We start from the raw sequence: 15,949 nt of genomic DNA, 5'->3' as shown, positions 1-15,949 counted from the left end.
AGCCAAAATTTGCTTTATACAAAATTATTAGACTCCTATTTTGCTGTTTTCGGAAATGGGCCTCAGAAGTTCCTGCAAATATTGTCAAAAGTCTGGGAAAAAGGGTTGTTTACTGAAGTGGCATAGTGACTCTTGGGAGTCTTTAGCCTTGAAATGGTTCAGCAGTTGAAGTTATTGCGTGCTAGCCAGCAGGCTCCAGGATTGATGATGGTAGTAATGGTGTCCCACCATTACTTTTAATCCTTCCCCAATTAGATTGCAATTAGCAAAAAGGAACCAGCGCACTTGCAGTGTTGTTAAAATAATGCTTCTTCATAATTATCTAAAATATTTCCCAAAATAGCAAATAGTTTTTGCATCCCACCAAAAAAATGTTAAAATCAGTGGGAAATAATTGTGTAAATTTTAATACTGTGCATATATTTAGATCTTTTAAAGGGTAAAAAGAAGTTGTACGATTTTGAAAACACAGTAATCATGCTAGTTCCTTTTTACTAAATGCGATCCAAGTGTTCTGCTTTGATTTCTTCATACTTTCTTCAATTTGCTCACAGTGTTTTCTTTTACCGTTTGTCTCTTCATCGGCTGTAATTGAGCATATACTACTTCATATGATTTTTATTTGTAAAAATTGTATACTCGTGAAATAATAAAATTTAATAAATAATCATGGTTTCTAATGTATAAAAATACTGAAAAAGATAATTATGTGAGCAGTTAGACAGAGGAAGCAACCAGCGAAGTAAAATAACCATGATAGGAATAAAAAATGTAGTGAGACGCTGTGGATCGAAACCGTAACCTGTCAGTTACAATACCTTGCTCCTAACTATTAAATTATGGCTATGCTGGTGTTACACATGCGTCACTTAACTATTTCAGCAGGCAGCTCTTTTTCCCACATTTTTTACAAAATTTATTTTGGACATTCACGGCTCATTCGCGAAGAGAGGAAAATGGGGGACTAATAATTTTGAGCAAAAAAACTTTCGGCCACACTCTGATCCAAATCTCTGTGACCTCCCCTCGTGAGATGTCACAAAGATCTTTACTGTTACCATTGTGGTAAAAAGGGTTTCAGGTCAGTAGGTCTACGTCAGAAAGTCTCCTTTTACTAAAGTCTACAATACATTAACGTCTATAGGTCGTCTTTGGTTAACACGCTTCCATGGCAACCATCAAACATGTACCTACATTTGGAGCTTTTTTCATTTCACTCGTGAAAAGAACTTGCTCTTAGAAGAGGTTATAAGGGAAGAAAATTTCTTTGACCAAATTATTTTTGTAATCAGGGGAGGAATATTAAATTATCTATGTTTGTGAACAAAATTTGCAGAAAGTAGCATCAAGATGGAAATGGAGACGGTTCTTTATAATAAGGGGGGTATTAAATTGTCGAAGTTTATTAACGAAATTTGAAGAAATTACTGTAAAGAGGAAACAATGGAGACGTTTCTAATCCCCACTGCCAAACGGAAACAGAAATTAGTTCACCAGCATTACCTGTACACGAAAAGGAGAGTAAGTAAAAACAGTAGGAAGATATATTGGCGGTGTGAAAAGAGAAATATATGCAATTCGACAATTGTTACTAATGCGGATCTACATGGCGGAATTGAAGTACTGAAAAACGCGCGACGGCATACTCATGAGCCCGACGTCACAGAAAGTGCTCGTCAAAGGATTATGTCAAACGTTCGGGAAGATGCTAGAGAACGGCCAAATGTTCCCCCTGTGGCGGTCCTGCAAGATCATTTGGTGAACGTCGACTCGGAAGTTTTAGCTGCGTTACCGGAGAGACAAGCTATGCTCCGGAATGTGAATCGTTATCAGAATGCAGGACGTCCACCCATCCCTCAGTCTCTTGCAAGCCTCGTGATTTTACCCCCATATAATGAAACTCTATCTGGCGAGCCGTTCCTCCGATTTGATTCAGGGCAAGACGATCCTGATCGAATATTGATCTTCACGACAAACGCAGGGCTGAAGGACCTGGCGCGCAGTCGTATCCTAGTGAGTGATGGTACTTTTAAGACTGTCCCGGATGTTTTCTATCAGTTGTACACCCTTCACGGCGAGGTCATGGGCAAGCTGTACCCACTGGTATACTGTTTGACCATGCGCAAGACTGAAGAGACCTACAGACGAATTTTTGCTGAAGTAAAGTCTCTCACGTTGCAACTAAATCCTCCCCTCCAACTATTACCACAATTCATAATGACAGATATGGAGGCTGCAGTCATTCAGGCAGCCAGAGCAGAATTCCCAGGATCGGTCCACAAGATTTGCCTCTTTCATTTCTCCCAAGCCATTTGGAGGCAGGTGATTGGAAACGGGTTGAAAGCAGATTACCATAACCCAAACGACCGAACTATTAGGAATGACGTTCAGTGTCTAATGTCCCTCCCATTTGTCCCAGAAACCGACATCTTACAGGTTTTCGATTTACTTATTGACCACGTGGACCCACGCGTTCTTTCCATCGCAGAGTACGTGGAAGCTACGTACGTAAGGGGCCGACGAGCACGAGGGCGACGGCGTGCGACACCCCCCTTATTCCCTTCGAATTTATGGTGTGCTCACGAATCAGTGCTGAATGACCTCCAGAGGACGACTAACGAGGCAGAGGGGTGGCATTCTCGATTCCAACGCATGCTCGTTTCCCACCATGCCTCCATGTGGAAATTCCTTGAAGCTGTGCGAAAAGACCAACAAGACACTAGCAACCAAATTACCCAAATTTTGGCTGGACACAGGTGTGTCAAGCACGCAATACCTCGCTCCTACGTAATAAACCACAATCAGGTCAAATCAATTGTCAGCAGATACAGAGAATATAAAGACAGGGATGATATCCTCTTGTACTTACGCAGCATCGGATACCATCTCAAGCGGCACGCTGCCGCCGGTGATGATAACTCTTCTGACTACGCAAGCAGCTAGTAGCTGACGTAGACCTAGCTGACGTAGCTGGGTAGTAGCGACGTAATAGCTGACGCAAGTAGGTACCCTAACGACGATCCTCTTTCCTCACATCTTCAAGCATACCAAAATAAGTATTACTTTTAGTCTTCCTGAATAGGAAATTCCAGAGACGCCTTTTTTTATAGACGATGTTTTCCTGCAGGCGTACACTGTGTGGACTAATTTCCGTAGACTGAATCGGCGTGTATTAATTCTGTGTTTCAACTTCATTCTACGTAGACTTACAACTCGTAGACTCATTTCTGTAGACGCAAAGTCAGTAGACTTTTTGCAGTAGACCTACAAACAATAGACCACATTCCTGTAGACCTACTGACCTCTAACCGGTAAAAAGATATGTGAGAGCCAATCTGTCTTATCATAAGGACAAACATAGTCAACACTCGTACACAGTCAGGAACTTCAGATGCAATATTCTTAAATTCTGATGTTTAGATTGATACCACTGGTGATCTAGATGACAGAACTGATTCACTAATGAGAGAAGAGAGAAAAAAGTGATGGGGAGAAGGGAGGATAAACAAAGAAAAAACAATGACAAACAGGTAATTTGCTAATGAGGTGATCAATCATACTAAAGTAATAAATCAAATGTAGTCAACAAACATAACTCTATAACAAGAAATATTTTTCTCCTCATGAAACAACAGTTAATTCAAAGAAGATTAATTACATATTGCTAACAGACTTTTCTAGCAATCTTAACACTTGTCAAACCTCCAAGCATGCAGGAAAAATGTGGTAGAAAAATAAAGAGATGAGATTTGTAACTGGCTGTATATTGATGAATTTTAGAGCAGCTCAAAGATTCATTGCTCACGCTCAAAGACTTTTTCCATTGGCCAGAGACCAACTAAGTTCACTGTGTGAAACTGATCCAGCAGACTACCTGTTCCACTTCCGCCGTTTACAGAAATGTTTATTTGTAAGTAATTTCAGAGACTTGAGTTCAAGAAAAATTAATTACACAGCCTCTGATTGTAAACGAATAAAATTCAATGTAAAAAAATCATGAAAATTCTGGACTCTTTTGAAACGGGAAAAGAATTTGCATGTAGCAGTAAATAGGAGAGAATTTTATGAGAAGGATAGAAGAAACTCTTGGAGCACCATTTAAATCTTCTAAATTTTAGCCTGCATCGTCTGCTGACGATTAATAATAAACTCTATATGAACAAGAAGGTTTCTAAACTTGAAGGTATTTGATTGATTTTCTCAAATAGAATAGAACTAGAGAGACAAATGGGTAGAGGAAAAGCAAAACATACTTAAGTCAACATGGATGAAAAAGCAGTCATATTAAAGAAAATAAAAAAGAAATAAAAATGTCCTTATGTATGTATTATGCTGAATAATTGTTTTATTTACAACACCTAAGGCGTTTCTGGACTCCAAGGCATCATCTGAGGCATGACAAAAATAAAAATGATTTTAATCCACACTATGGACAATTCACAGCTGAGAGAGGTGAAACAGGTTCGTCAAATTTTTTATACTGATATAAAGATCATGATAGGTTACTGAATGAAATGTTAAAATAATCGAGTAAGCATAAAAACAATTGAACAAAATAAATATACTTTTGAAATACTTTTCTTATCAAAATGATAATTTAAAGTAATTTAACACACTGATTTACTTTTTGGTGGCACTATTTAGTAGGTTTTATAAATATTATGAAAATAAAGGACGTATAGATATGCTCCTGTGCTATGAATATTTATGATAATCAGCGAGATTTCTTTTTAAGAATAGCAAACGAAGAATGGAAATTCGGTGACACTGAGAGCAAGAAACGTCTCTTCTCTATTGAAGCCTTTAATTAGTCTCACTCGATTTCTTGGACAGTTCTCTTTAGAACAAAAAGTTGGGAAGGAATGAGGTTTGATTCATATGGAACCAAACGCTATGAATGAAGCTCTCACTGATAATTAAAAATTTAGGAATATAGAACAACATGATTTGTACGGAAAAGGCTTGCTTTAGACGGATGACTGATACTTCTGATTCCTTTTAGAAGCAATGCCTGAGAATGACAGGTATTATGATTGCTTGACACAATCTTACTTAACACATTAAAATATTGAGTAATTGAATAGCGGAGGCATGTGAAATCAAGGAAAACTGGTTTAAAAATTATCGAGAAAAGTATAAAAACATATTCAGAAGGAAAGGAAGGAGAAAAAATAAGAAAAAACTAGAAGGAAGTTGATACATGAAGATTAACAAATGAACAAGACTAGAAAACGAGATTAGTTAAAACTAAAAAACAACAAAGGCTTTGTTGATGAAAAAACATGATGTTTGTTACATGGATTCATCAATCTTCGATCAACTTTTGGTAATTTTAAATCCGTTGGATCTATTGTTGAAATCTTTTGTGAACAAGATCAAGATATGACAAAAAACTTACAGGATAGTTTGGAGCTCATGAATGTGCATTTGTAACAGTGGGTTGAGGCTCGCTTCTAACAAGAGAAGGGGGGGGTTTGTCTTCTGATGCGCCCGGTGATGGTGTGGGTGGGGCGTCTTTCCGTGGTGGCATTCTTTCATTTATTGCGTCTAAACCTTTAGCTTCTGCGAATGTTGTGATTTTATGCGTTGGTGAGAAGCCTTGCAATGCTGAAATGTTCAACAAGTCAATATTATAATAATAATAATTATGTAAAAGTTAAAATTTATCAAAACATTTCAGATGGACAAGTGTAAGTATAATGTAAATCTACTGGAGAGAATATTATTTAATGCTCGGTTGAAGAGGATTTCAGAAGAACCTACGAAACATGACTAACTTGGTTTCTCCAATCCGCTTACCTCCATAGGCAGGTAGCAATGGTCTCAGGTAACCTACTTCTGGTTCAAATAGTGCTGCTCAGAGAAACTGGCACATTTTGACTAATATAGGCTCTTCCTTTGGCTCACTTCTAGATAGTATTAGACATTTTACCAGAACCAAACGCATTTTAGATGCTTCTTTTGCATCCATTTAATGATTCTGCTCAGGATTCTTAAAAAAACATGTCTAGCGTTGGTAACATTTTTGGTGAAAGTGAATATGGAGACATAAGTTAAAAGAATCTTCTGAGACATGTTGCACTTTGTCTTATTGCTCTTGATGTGAGTACCTGATAAAATTTTCGATTTTACATTAAATTTTTTTAAATTCATATCATCATCAATGAAAATCGATCGGGGGAGAACATGAAGTTATTGCCTTACTAATGATTATCTCCCTGTGGGGGAAAAGAAAATCGTACGTTGTGAAGGTAACTGCTAACTTGCATGCTGAAGTCTGAATTCTCAATGAACTTTAGGTTATTTCCAAAACGTTTGAAGATAAAAACTTGATTTTATCACACTTTAATTAATTAAGGATTCTCTTGAAGTTTTTATCCATTCCAACACAACTAGATTTAAACATTTATTGCTTGATGAAAATTCTTTGAAGATAAAAACTTGATTTTATCACACTTTAATTAATTAAGGATTCTCTTGAAGTTTTTATCCATTCCAACACAACTAGATTTAAACATTTTTATAGCTGATGATAATTCTTTGTGAAAGAAGAAAACCCCCAGTCAAAAGGGCTACCCTTCAGTAAAATCTTAGGAGAAATTTTGAGACTGTCGTTGTACTTTTTGAAATTGTTCAAAAAGGATTCCTCCACAGCCTGTGACAGATTTGAGAAACAGACACAGGGAATCTAACTTTGTTGGAAACATACGGAGCAAGACTAGAAGAAGATTGGGAAAAGCTAAAAATTGGAGTATACCATCAAACTTCCATGGCTCGAACCTCGATAATTGGAAAACCTTAATAACTCAAAGAATCTAGCCACTCCCTTCTGCTGAAGACAATAAACCTCAATAATCCAAAAATTGTTCCGTTGACTCGCAGAAATTTTGGGATCTTTTACACCTCATTAATTCGAAAATAGTTGGTGCTATAACTCATAGGATCCTCCATTATTTTAAGATAAAGATCAAACTTGCAGCTGCCACAAGAAATCAGTTTGTGTTGTTGAGTGAAATTTTTTTTTTTTCCCCACATTTACAGAGGAATTTTGTTTACATTTAGGTACAATACAAAAGTTTTAAGAAGTCAGGAAATTAAGAAAAGTTGACTTAATTGGTAAGCGAGTTGGGATTGATTGGTAGACAAGTAGTAGTAGACTAATTGTATTACAAGAGAGGAGCGAAAGTGTGGCAAAAAGAGCTAAAAACCTCTAAAGTGTGACTAAGCTGAGTTAACAGTCCGCCATGATTTTATATGGGAGACATTCTCTTACTGACTTGGGCAGAGGGGAGCAGAGCCCTTAGAAAAAAGTGATGATATCAGACATTTCGAAAGTCAGGGGAGGAAGGCTTGTGAGGCATTCTGCCCTTGAGATGTCTGGTCTCCTCCAACCAATCCAGGAGCTTAATTGCCTCAGGATTGGTGTAAGATTCCAAACTTTCCTCATATCTGAGGCAAAGACGTCTAGACTTTCTGTACCAAGTTCCGATCTAATAGCTTCCTGATATGCCATTTGGCTCCAGCAATTGGTCTGGGTACTTGATTTTCGACCGTTTTCATCTCTCATACAGGGTTATTCAAAAGTTACGCACCACTGGCCATAACTTGAGTTCTAATTATGATATCGATTTGCGGTTTGTGGCGTCCTTCCTCATATCGAGGGGGAAACTTTTTGAGGTACTTTTCAGTTCTTCACCCCCCCAGGGGGAGGGGGGGCGGGGGACAACTCAAAAATTTCAAATGGCAACCCCCATCATGTGATACATCGTTAGAAAGAGCATAAAAAAAGAAAATTTTTGGCGCAAACCGGAAGTCGATCTGACCCCCCTGTCAAAAGTTAGGGGGGTCCAAAGGTTATTTAGGGGGTCTGTACCTTCATTTTATAGAGTAGCTTCGGCGGCTCTTGGACATACCGTTTCTCTTTTCAAAGAGTCCTCGAATACTCCAGGTCTGATACCGAAGTCTTCATATTGCCCCCGGGCCACCACAGCCCACCCCCCCCCCCCACCCCCGTAGGGGGGATTGGGCCTGTTACAATGAAACATTGCATTAAAATGCGAAAAGTCACAGAAGAGCTTCAAACTTATCATCAAATCCGAGTGGAACTTCTTGCCAATGTTAACGCAAACGCAGCCTGCAACTTTAAAGTGAGTTTTCAAAACTCTTAGCCCCTGCCCCCCCCCCTCATTTTTGGTTGCAGAGCGGGTAAAAACCGGGAAATTCACTACAACTAATGCCCGAAACTAATGTCCAACTTGAGGAGGACCCTTGAAACGTTGCGATCAGTCGGAGCATTGAAATACAAGGACTGCCACCCCCTTAAAGTACGGAAACATCCAAAACACCCCCGCTGCCCCCCTCATTTTTCGTTACGGAGCGGGTAAAAACCGGGAAAATCGCCAGAAATGATGCCCCGGTTCTTACCAGCTCTGCAACGAAAAAAGAGGGGGGCAGCGGGGGTTTTAGGGATGTTTCCGTCCTTAAAGTGGGCGGTAGTTCCTGTGTTGCAGTTCTCCGACTGAGCGCAACGTTTCAAGGGTTCTCGTCAAGTTCTACAGTGGTTTCCGGCATCATTTTTGGCGATTTTCCCGGTTTTTACCCGCTCCGCAACAAAAAATGAGGGGGGCAGCGGGGGTGTTTTGGACTTTTCCGTACTTTAAGGGGGTAGCAGTCCTTGTATTTCAATGCTCCGACTGATCGAAACGTTTCTAGGGTCCTCCTCAAGTTGGACATTAGTTTCGGGCATTATTTGTAGTGAATTTCCCGGTTTTTACCCGCTCTGCAACCAAAAATGAGGGGGGGGGGCAGGGGGCTAAGAGTTTTGAAAACTCACTTTAAAGTTGCAGGCTGCGTTTGCGTTAACATTGGCAAGAAGTTCCACTCGGATTTGATGATAAGTTTGAAGCTCTTCTGTGACTTTTCGCATTTTAATGCAATGTTTCATTGTAACAGGCCCAATCCCCCCTACGGGGGTGGGGGGGGGGGTGGGCTGTGGTGGCCCGGGGGCAATATGAAGACTTCGGTATCAGACCTGGAGTATTCGAGGACTCTTTGAAAAGAGAAACGGTATGTCCAAGAGCCGCCGAAGCTACTCTATAAAATGAAGGTACAGACCCCCTAAATAACCTTTGGACCCCCCTAACTTTTGACAGGGGGGTCAGATCGACTTCCGGTTTGCGCCAAAAATTTTCTTTTTTTATGCTCTTTCTAACGATGTATCACATGATGGGGGTTGCCATTTGAAATTTTTGAGTTGCCCCCCGCCCCCCCTCCCCCTGGGGGGGTGAAGAACTGAAAAGTACCTCAAAAAGTTTCCCCCTCGATATGAAGAAGGACGCCACAAACCGCAAATCGATATCATAATTAGAACTAAAGTTATGGCCAGTGGTGCGTAACTTTTGAATAACCCTGTATGTTCGAGTTTGCCGCGCAAGCCTACAACTGACAGGCGTCATCCAAATCGGCCTCATCATGGCATTGTATGATAAAATTTTATTACCTAAACTTAATTTTAATTTTTTACCTAGTTACAAATACATTTTTTGTAGTTGTAATTCAATTATTTCTTTTTCTTCATGAAATGTTCCCTGTACTTTAGTTTAGAGTCCATGATAGAGCCGAGATAATGAGCTGTCATAGATTCTGGGATAGGTTGTCCATTTAAAATTAGAGGAGTGAGGACATAGCTTCTAAGAAAGAAAACCACATTCTCGGAATTAGCACGATTTGTTGAGTGATAGACGAGGAAAAATGCTCATGAGTAACTCCCTAAATGTGTCCCCATAAGTGTTTATTTTGAAGGCAATGAAATCAAGAGATGCACTCTTACCCTAAATCAGTCTAAGTTACTCAAATATTTCATCTGTAATCTGGCTAACTCGAATTTTCTGTTCCTTCCCTTCAGTTTTGAGTTATTACGGTGCAACTGGATGAGCAGTTTGACAGATGTATCTAAATGTTTGAGAATAGGATTTTCACCTGAAAATTGGCTTGAAAGAGGTTGTTCCAAAAACGCCGATTTTGGCCCCCCCCTGGATTTGGCCCAAACTTTGCTCAGATGTTGTACTAAGTGTCCCCGATGCTAGGGCAAAATTTCAGCCCCCTCGGATAATTAGGGGGGAGGGGGCAGGGGGGCAAAGTTGCAATTTTTTTAGAACTTTAAAAATCGATATCTCGCGAACGGTTTGAGTGTAAGTGTTGCGGTTTGCGCTAAAAAACGTCAAAAAATATTTTCTACAAGAATATTAATGCTGTTTGCAAGGTTGCGTAATTTATCGCGGTCATAAATCGATTTTTTCGATTTTGAAGGTTCGACTTTTTTTCGTTTTTCGTCTCTCCTCTCTTTGGAATCGTTGCTACGTGAGTAAAAACCTGTTGAGGTGATTCTCCATGAAATTTTGCATCTACCACACTTTGGTTAATCTTGGGGAAACGATTCGTTCGTGAGTTATAGCGATTTTTCTGCGCGTTATCGGTTACGCGCGGGCGGCTTATCGGCGGCGCTCCATCCCGCGCGGGCAAGGCAGAGGTTGTTTCACCGCTAGGGCCTTATACTCATGCTGTAGGCTGTAATTAACGATATTTTCTCCTCCCTCCACCCTTCCCCTACAATAAATATTTGTTTAATACTTCGTTATACAGGGTATCCCAGACCACCCGTAACAGGTCTTTTTCTCGGTTGGTTTAGGTAGTACGAAGTGGGGGGCCGCGGGATTGAATAGGGAATTGACCCCAAGGAATCCGAATTTCACGGTCCCGAGACCATCCATGCCACCCTCGGGGGGGTAAAAGGGGGAGGCACAATGTCTCCCGACTTTGGGGATCGTGACCCCCTCTTTACCTCCCAAGGGGGGCATGGAGGGTCTCGGGACCGTGAAATTCGGATTCCTTGGGGTCAATTCCCTATTCAATCCCGCGGCCCCCCACTTCGTACTACCTAAACCAACCGAGAAAAAGACCTGTTACGGGTGGTCTGGGATACCCTGTATAACGAAGTATTAAACAAATATTTATTGCAGGGGAAGGGTGGGGGGAGGAGAAAATATCGTTAGTTACAGCCTACAGCATGAATATAAGGCCCTAGCGGTGAAACAACCTCTGCCTTGCCCGCGCGGGATGGAGCGCCGCCGATAAGCCGCCCGCGCGTAACCGATAACGCGCAGAAAAATCGCTATAACTCACGAACGAATCGTTTCCCCAAGATTAAACAAAGTGTGGTAGATGCAAAATTTCATGGAGAATCACCTCAACAGGTTTTTACTCACGTAGCAACGATTCCAAAGAGAGGAGAGACGAAAAACGAAAAAAAGTCGAACCTTCAAAATCGAAAAAATCGATTTATGACCGCGATAAATTACGCAACCTTGCAAACAGCATTAATATTCTTGTAAAAAATATTTTTTGACGTTTTTTAGCGCAAACCGCAACACTTACACTCAAATCGTTCGCGAGATATCGATTTTTAAAGTTCTAAAAAAATTGCAACTTTGCCCCCCTGCCCCCTCCCCCCTAATTATCCGAGGGGGCTGAAATTTTGCCCAAGCATCGGGGACACTTCGTACAACATCTGAGCAAAGTTTGGGCCAAATCCAGGGGGGGGGCCAAAATCGGCGTTTTTGGAACAACCTCTTTTCTGAGATACCTTCCACAAATGGAGAACATATTTGATAAAATATTTAAAAAAAAAAAAAAAAAAAGAAAAAAGAAAATGAAAAGCCAGGTCATAATAAAATAAACACACTAAAATACATGAATTTAATACTTAAAAAAAATCATTTAATATAACAAGAGTATTTTCTTACCATTTTTGAGCGACGTTTTTCCTCCTGATAGTGCTCCAAGAGGCAGGGATCCTGTCGGAGTGAGACCTTTCAGTTGAAGAACACTTTCACTTTCCTCTCTGAAAAATTCAAGGTCAATTTAGTGATATGACAAAAAAAGTTTAGGTGGTGAGTAGTGGAGGGCAACAATTAAGTATTTGTTGGGAACCAGGGAGCTAAAATAGAAAACATAACATGAAATTACACGCAAAACGAACGTAGATCTGCTTTTGGCAGATGGTTTGAAGACTTGCTACATTTTATCAATGCTTCATCTCTTCCAAAGATTTTAAACCCCTCATTGTAACAGCGAGTCACCACTCCCCTATTTCCAGCTGGAAAAGAGAGAGTGATTCATCCAGAGAGTTTTATGTCGCATGTCACTTTTGTTTCAACGATCCAGATGCTTTCCAGTTTTCACCCCTTTTAGGGGTTTTCTTATTTGTTTACCTTCTATGATGTAATTAAATGTTTAGGAGTTAGCAGGTGGCGACCGGGCCACAATTTCCCGCAATTATGCCTTTCTCCAGTGTCTATGGTTCACCTTCCCCAACGAGCCTGCAGGCTGATTATTAAAATTTTGTGTTTGTCAGGCGGACATAGGTTAACAGTGTGATTGGTCGGTTATGTCTTATCACTGCTTCGTCGTGCCTTCATCAGATGGAATGGACAACATACGGTTGTAAACTAAAGAGGTGCCTTTAGCTTGTTAAGAATTCCACTTGACAAAGACACGACAAGGCAGCGATAAAACAAAGCCGACCAATCATGCTCCACCGTTTAACCTATGTCCACCCAATAAACATAAAATTTCAGTTATCAGCCCACAAGACGGCTAGGTTTAGACGGCATTCCAGAACTAGGTGATTATGATTTTTTTGGAGTTTTTGGTGTGAAGTCTTGTTGCGGTTCCCAAACCCTTACACCATGTGGCTGCAGTTACAATTTTGATTGCAATGAGCAAAAGTCTAGCAAAATAGTTGTTCTTTCCCACGTTTTCGCTCTAGTAACTTGCGACCAAGAGAGTTTCCTGTACGCAGTAAAGAGCTGAGTTTGCCCATGCCAGCAGAGACAATAAATAAATATTATTTTTTATTAATTGGAAATGAGCTATGAGGGTCCTTTCATGGTGGTTATGCCAATGTTACCGTGCACTATTCGAAATTACAACATTGAAAACGCACGATTTCGCTTGATTAAAAGCACCGAGAGAGTCCTAGAATGGATTTTAGGGCACATATTGGCAAAGAGGTCTGTGAAAAAACGGCCAAAAATGCCTCAAGGCATTCTCGAATTTTGAACACTTGGGGGTGAAAATGTTCCTCTTAAATAGAGCTTTCTAATGGTGTATAGTTTTCTGCATTTACTTGGCTTTCAGGGGCACTTTCGGGGTTTTAGCAGTTTTTGATGGACACAAAAATGTTTTTATTTTACCACGATCGCGGAATCGACAGAATCTGAACAATAACCAGTTTAAATGAGAGCTCAGGCTCTCACCTTTCTAACGAGCACAAGATCATCCCGGGGAAACGCTTAGTTTCCGAGATATGACCGCTCAAAGTTGGTCACATGCGCTTTTGCGCAATGTGAATATGTTTTATCACTGAGTCATTCGCGAACTAGGGGTCCCTTACGTTCAATTTACGTTGAGATAATTACACAGAGCAGTAAGGTGTACAGCAAGAGTCGTTTTTTCACCTTCGGCTGCCGATGTGCGACGTTGCCATTTTTTGAAGTGAAAACTCTTAAAAATGCATAACTCCGCTGCATTTCAACCAATTTCAATGAACTTTTTTTTAAAATGTCCCTCTCACATAGAGCTTTCTAATGGTATTTAGTTTTCTGGATTTTATTTACCTTAGGGAGGCACTTAGGTCGTTTATACGGTTCTTTGCAGAGATTTTTCATACAAAAAATGGTGTTGCTTTTTTTTTTTTTTTCTTTTTTCTCCGCTGCATTTCAACCAATTTCAATGAACTTTTTTTTAAAATGTCCCTCTCACATAGAGCTTTCTAATGGTATTTAGTTTTCTGGATTTTATTTACCTTAGGGAGGCACTTAGGTCGTTTATACGGTTCTTTGCAGAGATTTTTCATACAAAAAATGGTGTTGCTTTTTTTTTTTTTTTTTTTTTTTTTTTTTTTTTTTTTTTTTTTTCTTCGGAAGGGGGTCTGTATTTGCCTCGATTTTTTTTAACATTCAAACTTGATCGGAGGATCACCATCGCTTAAAGTATAATGTAAAAATCTTGGTAAAATAGCAACACCACCTTCTCTTGTACAATCAGAGCGACGCTTCCAATATTTGTACAAGTAAGAATAGTGATTAAAAGAACCCCTTTTTTAAAAGTTCTTTGTTTTGAATTCTGCCATTTCAAACCCTCCCACAACCCCCCGGGAAAAAAAAGAAACACTATTTTTTGTATGAAAAATCTCTGCGAAGAACCATGTAAACGACCTAAGTGCCTCCCTAAGGTAAATAAAATGCAGAACACTAAACACCATTAGAAAGCTCTATGTAAGAGGGACATTTTAAAAAAAAGTTCATTGAAATTGGTTGAAATGCAGCGGAGTTATGCATTTTTAAGAGTTTTCACTTCAAAAAATGGCAACGTCGCACATCGGCAGCCGAAGGTGAAAAAACGACTCTTGTTGTACACCTTACTGCTCTGTGTAATTATCTCAACGTAAATTGAACGTAAGGGACCCCTAGTTCGCGAATGACTCAGTGATAAGACGTATTCACGTTGCGCAAAAGCGCATGTGACCAACTTTGAGCGGTCATATCTCGGAAACTAAGCGTTTCCCCGGGATGATCTTGTGCTCGTTAGAAAGGTGAGAGCCTGAGCTCTCATTTAAACTGGTTATTGTTCAGATTCTGTCGATTCCGCGATCGTGGTAAAATAAAAACATTTTTGTGTCCATCAAAAACTGCTAAAACCCTGCAAGAACCCCTGATGCCAAGTAAATGCAGAACACTATACACCATTAGAAAGCTCTATTCAAGAGGAACACTTTAAAAAAAAGTTCATTGAAATAGGTTGAGATGCAGCGGAGATATGAATTTTTAAAGGTTTCCACTTTAAAAAATGGCAACGCCGAAACCCGGCGCTTCTAAGCAAAACGGCGACTGGTTTTGGGCGTCTCGGAAAATACTGTATCACCCCAAAAGTTCAAAATTCGAGAATGCCTCGAGACATTTTTGGCCGTTTTTTTACACACCTCTTTGCCAACACTCAAAATGACTCGTGCGAAAATCCGCAATTGTGTTTCTACTAACAGTGCCTGGCAGGACTTAGCCAAGCTGGTCGAATAGTTTGCTCACTAGATGGCAGTAAGTTAGCTTGCCCTCACAGCCGCCTGTCCAAGTCTTGGTCTGGTCTTCACGACCTCTCCGAGTTTGGTAGCAGAAAAGCCAGGAGGCTACGCTACACTGATGATGGGTCCAACTAGACCAGAAACACATCTGTAGTTGCCTTCCTGATTGGTTATTACGAGGGTTGCACCAAATGACACAACTCTCTTGAGAGATTTGTGCTCAATTGGATGAGTTTTTCCACTCCAGAATGCGATCTCGGTCCCAGACATAAGTTTTGGGCGCACATTGGGCTAATTACAAGCAATCGAAATGACTCGTGCGTCAAACCGCTGTCTTGATTATACCGAGAGAGTCACAAAATGAGCAAAAAACCCCAGTCCCAATGCTTTTTCACCTGGCAAGAGTTGGCCATATTAGATTGAATTTACTTGAATTATGCTTACCTTAATACAGAGAATACTCGGGCCATTTTTCCAATTGCGCGGATTTTATTCCTTATAACTTCCTTTCTTAGATTAGCTGCTGCGCCTTAAATAATAAAAATACATTTTTAAGTTAGACCTACAGTAAAAAAGCAAAGAAACTTCAGGCAAAGAAAATTCAACAATTCACCTAACATTTCCCTTATTGATCATTGATGTAAATGAAACCCATTATAAGAGAGCATGGTTTTTGCGCAATCAAAGTAAATTCGCTTAAAAGTCCTCATTTACTTCCATCATGCAGGTTGTTCCACACAATTAGGGGGGGGGGGGGGGTTGTAGGCTCTGTTTTGCTTAAGTATGCTAATAATTAAAGGAGAAACTCCAAGA

General features: G+C 40.0%; 2 protein-coding genes across 4 annotated transcripts in view; one reads left to right on the top strand and one right to left on the bottom strand.

Moving 5' to 3' along the window:
* The first annotated feature begins 658 nt into the window (after positions 1-658).
* LOC140225640 (uncharacterized) lies at positions 659-3,637 on the top strand. The gene has a single exon (XM_072305209.1). The coding sequence runs from the start codon at positions 1,444-1,446 to the stop codon at positions 2,941-2,943; it is 1,500 nt and encodes a 499-aa protein (XP_072161310.1). The 5' UTR covers positions 659-1,443; the 3' UTR covers positions 2,944-3,637.
* Positions 3,638-4,325: 688 nt separating this feature from the next.
* The window catches only part of LOC109040504 (serine/threonine-protein phosphatase 2B catalytic subunit 2), a 415,824-nt gene continuing 404,200 nt past the window's right edge, over positions 4,326-15,949 (bottom strand). Inside the window, exons 12-14 of one of the 3 annotated variants that reach the window (XM_072305189.1) lie at positions 15,581-15,665; positions 11,802-11,899; positions 4,326-5,607 (exon numbers count right to left, since the gene is read on the bottom strand). In XM_072305189.1, the coding sequence (XP_072161290.1) occupies positions 5,414-5,607; positions 11,802-11,899; positions 15,581-15,665 (377 nt within the window). In that variant the 3' untranslated portion in view covers positions 4,326-5,413. The remainder of the gene's footprint in view (positions 5,608-11,801; positions 11,900-15,580; positions 15,666-15,949) is intronic. The other 2 variants (XM_072305192.1, XM_072305196.1) reach the window with 2 other exon arrangements.

The sequence above is a fragment of the Bemisia tabaci genome, chromosome 1 (assembly GCF_918797505.1).
Source record: "Bemisia tabaci chromosome 1, PGI_BMITA_v3".
In the NCBI taxonomy this organism is placed as follows: domain Eukaryota; kingdom Metazoa; phylum Arthropoda; class Insecta; order Hemiptera; family Aleyrodidae; genus Bemisia; species Bemisia tabaci.
Note: the sequence above shows the minus strand (reverse complement) of the source record. Positions and strands in the feature narration are given on the sequence as shown.